Source organism: Coregonus lavaretus (assembly GCF_964263955.1).
Source record: "Coregonus lavaretus genome assembly, chromosome: 4".
NCBI lineage: Eukaryota > Metazoa > Chordata > Actinopteri > Salmoniformes > Salmonidae > Coregonus > Coregonus lavaretus.
In genome coordinates, this window is record NC_139991.1 from 36,198,897 (window position 1) to 36,209,222 (window position 10,326).

The 10,326-nt window shown below is 44.4% G+C and overlaps 1 protein-coding gene across 1 annotated transcript in view; it reads left to right on the forward strand.

The window, feature by feature from the left end:
* col27a1a (collagen, type XXVII, alpha 1a) overlaps nucleotides 1-9,799 on the forward strand; it is a gene marked incomplete at both ends in the record, with an annotated part of 366,083 nt that extends 356,284 nt beyond the window's left edge. The window contains one exon of the mRNA XM_084160593.1: nucleotides 9,653-9,799. Within this exon, the coding sequence (XP_084016719.1) occupies nucleotides 9,653-9,799 (147 nt within the window). The remainder of the gene's footprint in view (nucleotides 1-9,652) is intronic.
* Nucleotides 9,800-10,326: the final 527 nt, after the last annotated feature.

Genomic DNA, 10,326 nt, shown 5'->3' on the forward strand with positions numbered 1-10,326 from the left:
AGCTAAGCTTGCTAGCTGACTGAGCCAGCCAGCCATACTTGCTAACCAGCTAACCAGTTCAGCACACAAAATGTTGAATTCTTCCACCAAGTTAATTGCTAGCTAACATTATTCTCAGATGAGGTAAAGTTAGCTAGCTATGTTGCATGTTTCTAGCTCCTAGACAACTTTACTGTATTTTGTTATTTTTTGTGGTATTTCTTAAATTATTTGATCAGAATGTTTCTTGCATTATTACCTACAGCCGAAAATAACTTTTGGATATTAGATCGGCGGTCACTCAAAAGCATTTCGACCAGAAATTCAACTTTCCTGAATTGGATCCTTGGTTTGAACTCCCAGAGGCAATTCCACTCATCCCGGGGCTGCTCCGTCACCGGACGAGGAATAAGGTCTGAGCTCCTAATCAGACTCAGGAGGTGTGCATATCATCCACCGCTTCTGAGTATATTACTCATTAACGTTCAGTCCCTGGACAATAAAGTGTTGACGTATACACTGACTCGATGACGGAGTTCATCAGGAAGTGCATTGAGGATGTTGTTCCCACTGTGACTATTAGAACTTATCCAAACCACAAACCGTGGATAGATGGCAGCATTCGCGCAAAACTGAAAGCGCGAACCACCACATTTATCCACGGCAAGGTGTACAAACAGACCAGCTATGAGCAATCAAAGAGGCAAGATGACAGTACAGGGACAAAGTGGAGTCGCAATTCAACGACTCAGACACAATACATATGTGTCAGGGACTCCAGACAATCACAGATTATAAAGGGAAAGCCAGCCATGTTGCGGACACCAACGCCTCATTCCCAGACATGCTAAACACCTTCTTTGCCCGCTTCAAGCAAAAACCCAGAACCACCGATGCGGGCCACTGCTGCTCACGAGGACAGTGAGCTCTCGTTCTCCGTGGTCCACGTCAGTAAGACATTTAAGCATGTTAACCGTTGCTGCCGGCCCAGACGGCATCCCAAGCCGCGACGTCAGAGCATGTGCAGACTAGCTGGCTGGAGTGTTTACGGACATATTCACTCTCTCCCTATCCCAGCCTGTTGTCCCCACTTGCTTCAAGTCCCCCCATGTTCCTGTACCCAAGAAAGCAAAAGTAACTGAACTAAATGACAATCGCCCCGTAGCACTCACTTCTGTCATCATGAAGTGCTTTAAGAGGCTAGTTAAGGATCATATCACCTCCACCTTACCCAACACCCTGGACCCACTACAATTTGCATTCTGCCCCAACAGATAAACAGATGACACAATCGCCGTCGCACTGCACACTGCCTATCCCATCTGGACAAGAGAAAAACCTATGTAAGAATGCTGTTCATCGACTACAGCTCAGCCTTTATCACCATAGTGCCCTCCAAGCTCATCACTAAGCTCGAGCCCCTGGGTCTGAACCCCGCCCTGTGCAACTGGGTCCTGGACTTCCTGACGGGCTGACCCCAGGTGGGGAAGGTAGGCAAAAACACTTCCGCCATTCTGGTCCTCAACATGGGGGCCCCACAAGGGTGCGTGCTCAGCCCCCTCCTGTACTCCCTGTTCACCCATGACGCACATCTCCAACTCAATCATCAAGTTTGCTGACAACACAACAGTGGTAGGCCTGATTACCAACAACGACAAGACAGCCTACAGGGAGGAGGTGAGGGCCCTGGAAAATAACCATTCCCTCAACGTCAACAAAACGAAAGAGCTGATCGTGGACTTCAGGAGACAGCAGAGAGAGCACGCCCCCATCCACATCAACGGGGCCGCAGTGGAGAGGATGAAAAGATACAAGTTCCTCGGCGTGCCCATCACTGACAACCTGAAATGGTCCATCCACACAGAAAGTGTGGTGAAGAAGGTGCAGCAGCACCTCTTCAACCTCAGGAGGCTGAAGAAATTTGGTTTGGCCCATAAGACCCTCACAAACTTCTACAGATGCACCTTAGAGAGCATCCTGTCGGGCTGTATCTCCGCCTGGTACGGCAATTGCACCATCCGCAACCGCAGAGCTCTCCAGAGGGTGATGCGGTCAGTCAAATGCATCACTGGGGGTACACTGCCTGCCCTCCAGGACAGCTACAGCACCCGGTGTCATAGGAAGGCCAAGAAGATCATCAAGGACCTCAGCCATCCGAGCAAGGGCCTGTTCACCCCGCTACCATCTAGAAGGCGGACACAGTACAGGTGCATCAAAGCTGGGACAGAGAGAGTGAAAAACAGCTTCTATCTCCAGGCCATCAGACTGTTAAAGATCAGTATTTTTTGTATTGTTAGGTATACTGCACTGTTTGAGCTAGAAACATAAGCATTTCGCTGCACCACCGATAACATCTGCAAAATGTGCACGCCACCAATACAATTTGATTTGATTTGAGAGTGATGGTAAGACCCGGGCAATGTTTTTAAGATGGAAAAATTATGTTTTACATATATGTTTTATGTGGGCATCGAAGGACAGAGAACGATCAAACTTGACTCCTAGGTTGGAGATGACCGAGGACAGTTGGATGGCCTGGCCGTTGATTGTAAGGCAGATGTTTCCAGCACTGGTGACCTGCTTGGGTGTCCCAATAAAAAATGCATTGGTCTTGGCCTTTCAATGTATAAAATATATTTCTGCCCTCTACAATTGTAAAAAGTTTTGGTAGAGGCACTTTAAAACAGTCAGATTTGACTTACAAACACTGGACAACAAACACTTCAACAGAGAAAGACTGACATGCTGCCATCTTTGAAATGTAAGAGTGGACCTGTTCCTATGGAAGAAGTTATTAATTTCTTAACTAACTCAACAACTTGCTTTTTGAAAGATAGCTTTTCGTCAATACAGATGCCCAGATATTACAGTATAAGAGGGGACACGATCAGGGCACCATTCAAAGTACGTATGCATAAATCGTCAGATACATTTTTACGTGATTTGGAAAAAAACATATACTTGGTTTTACCTGCATTAAGTACCAATTTTGTTTCACCAAAGGCTTTCTGCAGGGCAATAAAGGCAGATTGAAGCTCTAACAGAGCCTGGTCAGCTGTGGGGGCAATAGCATACAACACAGTGTCATCTGAATACAGGTGAAAGTATTATTATTTATTGTTTTACAGATAAACCAATATTGTTCATGTCAATAGTGAAAAGAACTGGACCAAGAACTGATTCCTGTTATGTCCATAAAACCTGATTTAACGCCATCAGTAAATGCACAGTGTTCTGTCCTTTCAATAATTTTCAAACCCCCTACAGTGCATTCGGAAAGTATTCAGACCCCTTCACTTTTTCCACATTTTGTTACGTTACAGCCTTGTTCTAAAATGGATTGAAATGCAACTTTTTCTTGTCAATCTACACACAATACCCCATAATGACAAAGCAAAAACAGATTTTTAGATTTTTGGGTCAAATTTCTAAATACATACAATTTACATAAGTATTCAGACCCTTTACTCAGTACTTTGTTGAAGCACCTTTGGCACCTTTGGCAGCGATTACAGCCTTGCGTCTTCGGTATGACACTACAAGCTTGGCACCTGTATTTGGGGAGTTTCTCCCATTCTTCTCTACAGATCCTCTCAAGCTCTGTCAGGCTCTGTCGTAGCCGGCCGTGACCGGGAGACCCATGGGGCGGCGCGCAATTGGCCCAGCGTCGTCCAGGGTAGGGGAGGGAATGGCCGGCAGGGATGTAGCTCAGTTGATAGAGCATGGCGTTTGCAACGCCAGGGTTGTGGGTTCGATTCCCACAGGGGGTATGAAAAAAAGAATAATGTATGCACTCACTAACTGTAAGTCGCTCTGGATAAGAGCGTCTGCTAATGACTAAAAAAAAAATTCAAATAAAAAAAAAGGTTGGATGGGGAGCGTAGCTGCACAGCTATTTTTAGGTCTCTCCAGAGATGTTCGATCGGGTTCAAATCCGGGCTCTGGCTGGGCCTCTCAAGGACATTCAGAGACTTGTCCCGAAGCCACTCCTGCGTTGTCTTGGCTGTGTGCTTAGGGTCGTTGTCCCGTTGGAAGGTGAACCTTCGCCCCAGTCTGATGTCCTGAGGACTCTGGAGCAGGTTTTCATCAAGGATCTCTCTGTTCGTTCATTTTTCCCTCGATCCTGACTAGTCTCCCAGTCCCTGCCGCTGAAAAATATCCCCACAGCATGATGCTGCCACCACCATGCTTCACCGTAGGGATGGTGCCAGGTTTCCTCCATACGTGACGTTTGGCATTCAGGCCAAAGAGTTCAATCTTGGTTTCATCAGACCAGAGAATCTTGTTTCTCATGGTCTGAGAGTCCTTTAGGTGCCTTTTGGCAAACTCCAAGCGGGCTGTCATGTGCCTTTTACTGAGGAGTGGCTTCCGTTTGGCCACTCTACCATAAAGGCCTGATCTGCAGAGATGGTTGTCCTTCTGGAAGGTTCTCCCATCTCAATAGAGGAACTCTGGAGCTCTGTCAGAGTGACCATCGGGTTCTTGGTCACCTCCCTGACCAAGGCCCTTCTCCCCCGATTCCTCAGTTTGGCCAGGCAGCCAGCTCTAGGAAGAGTCTTGGTGATTCCAAACTTATTCCATTTAAGAATAATGGAGGCCACTGTGTTCTTGGGGACGTTCAATGCTACAGACATTTCTTAGTACCCTTTCCCAGATCTGTGCCTCGACACAAACCTGTCTCGGAGCTCTACGGACAATTCCTTCGACCTCATGGCTTGGTTTTTGCTCTGACATGCACTGACAACTGTGGGACCTTATATAGACAGGTGTGTGCCTTTCTAAATCCTGTCCAATCAATTGAATTTACCACAGGTGGACTCCAATCAAAATGTAGAAACATCTCAAGGATGATAAATGGAAACATGATGCACCTGAGCTCAATTTTGAGTCTCATAGCAAAGGGTCTGAATACTTATGTAAATAAGATATTTCTGTTTTAAATTTTTTAGAAATGTGCAAACATTTCTAAAAACCTGTTTTCGCTTCGTCATTATGGGGTATTGTGTGTAGATTGAGGAAATAAAGTAGTTTAATCAATTTTGGAATAAGGCTGTAACGTAACAAAATGTGGAAAAAGGGAAGCGTTTTGTATACTTTCCGAATGCACTGCACATGCAGCCTGGTCCAGGCCAATTGATGAAAGCCTCTGAATAAATAATGAGTGATCCACAGTGTCGAAGCCTTTAGACAGGTCAATAAAAAGGTCAGCACAGTGTTTCTTCTTATCCAAACAATGAAGAACATAATTGAAAACCAAAGAACTAGCAGTGATGATGCTATGACCTGGTCTGAAACCTGACTGGTGTTAAAAAGGATCTAAGTTAAGTATTTACCAATGATTCTATAATTTTTGCAGGCAAGAGAGGAAATAGGGCAATCATTATTTAGATCACACCGAACACCACCTTTGTGAAGGGGGAGTATATGGGCCTCCTTCCAGACCCTGGGGATGGTACCAGAAATAATTGTAAGGTTAAAAATGTGTTAAAGATTCTGCAATCAGATAAATGTGTATTTTGGCTTATGGCCAACTCCATAACCAAAAGCTCAAATTGTGTGTTTATAGTGATTTTTAGAGAACATGATGCCACATAAGTTGATTTCACATATTCAGCTCTGGAAAAAATTAAGAGACCACAGAAAAAATATAAGTTTCTCTGGTTTTACAATTTATAGGTATGTGTTTGGGTGAAATAACATTTTTGTTTTATTCTATAAACTACTGACAACATTTCTCCCAAATTCCAAATAAAAATATTGTCATTCAGAGCATTTATTTGCAGAAAATGAAAACTGGTCAAAATAACAAAAAAGATGCAGTGTTGTTAGACCTCGAATAATGCAAAGAAAATAAGTTCATGTTAATTTTTAAACAACACAATACTAATGTTTTAACTTAGGAAAAGTTCAGAAATCAATATTTGGAGGAATAACCCTGATTAGTCCCCTGTAGCTCAGTTGGTAGAGCATGGCGCATTTTCATACTGGCTTGTGGGTTCGTTTCCCACGGGGGGCCAGTATGAAAATGTATGCACTCACTAACTGTAAGTTGCTCTGGATAAGAGCGTCTGCTAAATGACTAAAATGTAAAATGTAAATTTTCAATCACAGCTTTCATGCGTCTCTCCACCAGTCTTTCACATTGATGTTGGGTGACTTTATGCCACTCCTGGCGCATAAATTCAAGCAGCTCGGCTTTGTTTGATGGCTTGTGACCATCCATCTTACTATTGATCACGTTCCAGAAGTTTTCAATGGGGTTCAGGTCTGGAGATTGGGCTGGCAATGGCAGGGTCTTGATCTGGTGGTCCTCCATCCACACCTTGATTGACCTGGCTGTGTGGCATGGGGCATTGTCCTGCTGGAAAAACCAATCCTCAGAGTTGGGGAACAATGACAGAGCAAAAGGAAGCAAGTTTTCTTCCAGGACAACCTTGTACGTGGCTTGATTCATGCGTCCTTCACAAAGACAAATATGCCCGATTCCAGCCTTGCTGAAGCACCCCCAGATCATCACCGATCCTCCACCAAATTTCACAGTGGGTGCGAGACACTGTGGCTTGTAGGCCTCTCCGGGTCTCTGTCTAACCATTAGACGACCAGGTGTTGGGCAAAGCTGAAAATTGGACTCATCAGAGAAGATGACCTTACTCCAGTCCTCTACGGTCCAATCCTTATGGTCTTTTGCAAACCTCAGCCTGGCTCTTCTCTGCTTCTCATTGATGAAGGGCTTTTTTCTAGCTTTGCACGACTTCAGCCCTGCCCCTAGGAGCCTGTTTCGAACCGTCCTCGCCGTGCACTTCACCTCAGCTGCTGTTTGCCATTATTTTTGTAGGTCACTTGATGTCATCCTACGGTTGTTGAGTGACATTCGAATGAGTTGGCGGTCATCCCGGTCAGTAGAGAGTCGTTTTCGCCCTCTGCCGGTCTGTAGCTTTGTTGTCCCCAATGTCTGCTGCTTGACCTTGTTCTTATGAACCGCCGTCTTTGACATTTTAAGGATGGAAGCAACCTGACACTCACTGTATCCCTCTGCCAGTAAAGCCAGAATTGAACCCTTCTTTTTCTTACTCTAAACTTTCCTTTTCAACTCTTTTGGCATGGTCAATAGTTATTTTTTGATTAATATTACTTTTGATGTACTATTAGCACTGTTTTTGCCATCCAGCTGGTCCTATTGCAAGAGGATAGTGATGACCACAGCAGCGGTTTTTATACTTTTCCTCGTAAAATAAGATTTGGTTCAGGTGATCATCTAATCAGTACCTAATTCAGTAGAATAAGGTGTGCCTGTGTTGGAATTCAACAGACACTGGAATGGAATGGCTGTCATACATGTAGAGATGCTGATTTAAGAAAAATGTGCAGTGGTCTCTTAATTTTTTCCAGAGCTGTATAGCCACCCCTCCCCCCTTTTTCAGTCTGTCACACCTGAAAATGTTGTAATCAGCAATGTCAATGTCCTTATCCAGGATTGGTCCATTTAGCACCCTCAGTGGGCTTCCCAATTGGGCTAACAGTAACAGAGCTAACATTGGAATTCAACTTTATGGTCACAAGATTATTTCTGACAATAACCCTGGGAATATGGTTATCTGTAGCAGTACGATGATAACGCTGTGAAATAGTGGAAATGGGGGTTGGGGTGTTTTTGAGTCAATGTTTAATAAGAACCTCCTCGATGTTGGCTGAGTTAACTTTTGCCCCTTTCATATTTATATGCATATTTGTAAAACTGGGGCCTCTCCCAAAACAGATCAAAATTGTCATTGTACTCCAAATCTATTGAGGAACAGTGGGATTTAAGCCAGTAGTGTAGCCGGAGGACACAACTAAAGCATTCCATTCTGTGACCTATTGTTGGTAGCAGCCTGGAAATTAGATCCCGCTTGCCTGTCTCCTTTAGCCTGCTTATCTTTTAATTGCTCTGATTTATGAAGATTGATGTCGTTTGTATCAATGTGAATGACTACTGTGTGAGCATTCGGGTGCTTCTCCATCACAGCAGGGACCTGGTGATCTATGTCCCGAACACGGGCTGCAGGGAAGCAGTGGGTCCTTGCTTCCGCAACCACCACATCCCTAACTATGGAGCTCCCTATAACAACCACCACTGGAGAACGTCGAGAGGGTCGTTGCGTGCCTGTGGGACGAGCTATGGGGGCTGATCCAGGGGATGGCTGGCTCAGTAACCCAGGACCAGATCCAGAGGAGCTTGCGCTGGGTGCTGAGGTGAAGTGGGAAGGCCTTGTCGGAGGGCCCCGGTGAAGTCAGGGGGCTCAGAGCCGTAAAGCGGTTAGAGAGCCGCAGGTCTGGACGAGAAGGCAGAGGGAGAATACGTTGGAATGTTCCACTTTGCCTCTGATGGTGTAGAGCAAGACGCAGTAGTCCTCTGGTTCTCGTCGGTGGGATGTGTTAATACGGGAAAGTGGTCCAAGGTAGTATCCTCAGAAGCTACTGCAGAGGAGCCCAATCTCATAGAGCACCCTGTATTACCCCCTCGGTCATTTAAAATTGTCACATCAAAAATAGCATGCAATCTTGAAGTCTTCTTAGCGAGAGCGAGATGTTCTTTTAGGATCCTGTTCTCCTCTAGTAGTTCAATGATCTGGTCTTTTGAGGCAACTAGTTGTTTACACTTTTCACAAGTGTATACAGTAAGTCAGTAAATTCTTCCTCTTTCACCACAGTGAACATAACACAGGTCTTACATTTCAGGAATCCGACATGCTTATACTCAGGTCAGAAACAGCAGTCCCGGCTACAAGAGACAAACACAACGTTAGATAAGCTTTGCCGGTGACAGCCAGGTAACCTAGCTAGCCGGGGATAGCCTGCTAACGTTACCTCCAGGAGATGATAAAATCCACCAACACGGCGTGTTAAGAACAGTACTAACACTGTTGTCCCTAACTAAAACAAATGTTTTAAAGGTATAAAATGTATGTGTCTTAAAAATATAAAACACAGAGGCGCCGTATCGCCATTCAAACTCTGCTTCCTACTTCCTGGTCACGTGACCAGTGATATAACCCAAAACCGAAACAAACTGCAAATGCACCCAACGAGTTTCTTCTTCTTCTTTGGGATTGGGTTGGCGGATCGCATCCAACTTAAAGGTGCATACACAGCCACCTACTGTACTAAAGTGTGAGGCCAGTCACGGACTACCTACATTAAATTCTCTTCATTATCAAACGAGATAGTAGAGTCACAAGCATGATGTAGTCATTGTGTGCAAGAAATACGGGACCAAATACTAAACCTTTGTCTACTTTAATACCATTTAAGTACATTTTTCCAAATTCTTATGACTTCTTCACATGGGGGGACTAGATACATAATGTGCTTATAGATATGTATGAAAATACCCTAAAATAAAAGGTGACATTCTGTACTGTCGCCTCATATGAAACATTTTAATTCAAATAAAAAATACTGGAGTATAGAGCCACATTTTTTATTTTAGCTTCATTGTCCAAATGCATATGGAGGGGAGTGTATCTGACCAGTACCTGATCTGTATCAGTGAGGTTCTCTGAAAGGGGCAACTTCTTCTTACTCTACTCTCTGAACTTACATTTTCTTCACTATGAACAGCAATAGAATGTCAATATATCAATCATAAAATCTGAAACTCTTTTAGTCTGAGTTCTTTGTTTCTTCATTTCAGATGAAGGATGGACGCTGGCACCAGACCCATTTTGTGTTCCATTCCCAGGACCCTAACCTGCTCCCTGTGGTTAACATCTATAACTTACCCAAGACCACACTCGGATCACACTACCACCTGGAGGTTGGCCCTGTGTGTTTCCTGTAAGAGTGTGTATGTCTGTGTGGTTCTGTGTGTGCAGGGATGAACCCTCACTTCTGAACCCCCATGCAGTTGGGGCGAATGGAACAGTCCTCTCTCTCCCTCAAGCACTGTCCAATAAGGACCCCTGCACCCCTCCCTCAACACCCCCTTCTCACCCCTCTCATCAGACTGCAGAAATAGAGGGAAGATATTTGGGGGGCTGGGGGACAAGGAGGAGAAGAAGAGCAAAGGAGGAATGGGGGAGTTCTCACACTAATAGCTCCTAAAGAAGAAAATTAGTAATTTCAGGAATGATTTCAACTAAAAACAAGCTGTGGATATCTTCTTGGAGAAAAGGCTTTGCCAAACAGTCTCTCGGGAACAATTAAGTTAAGGGACATCCAGGCTATGTCGATACTGCCAATTCCCCTACTTTTGGAATTATAGTGAGGTATCATACAGTGTGTACTTAATAAATACCAAGGAACAACATTCTGTCCAAGAGAATAATTAAAGTAATTGGGAACAATATTAAACATACTGTACATATA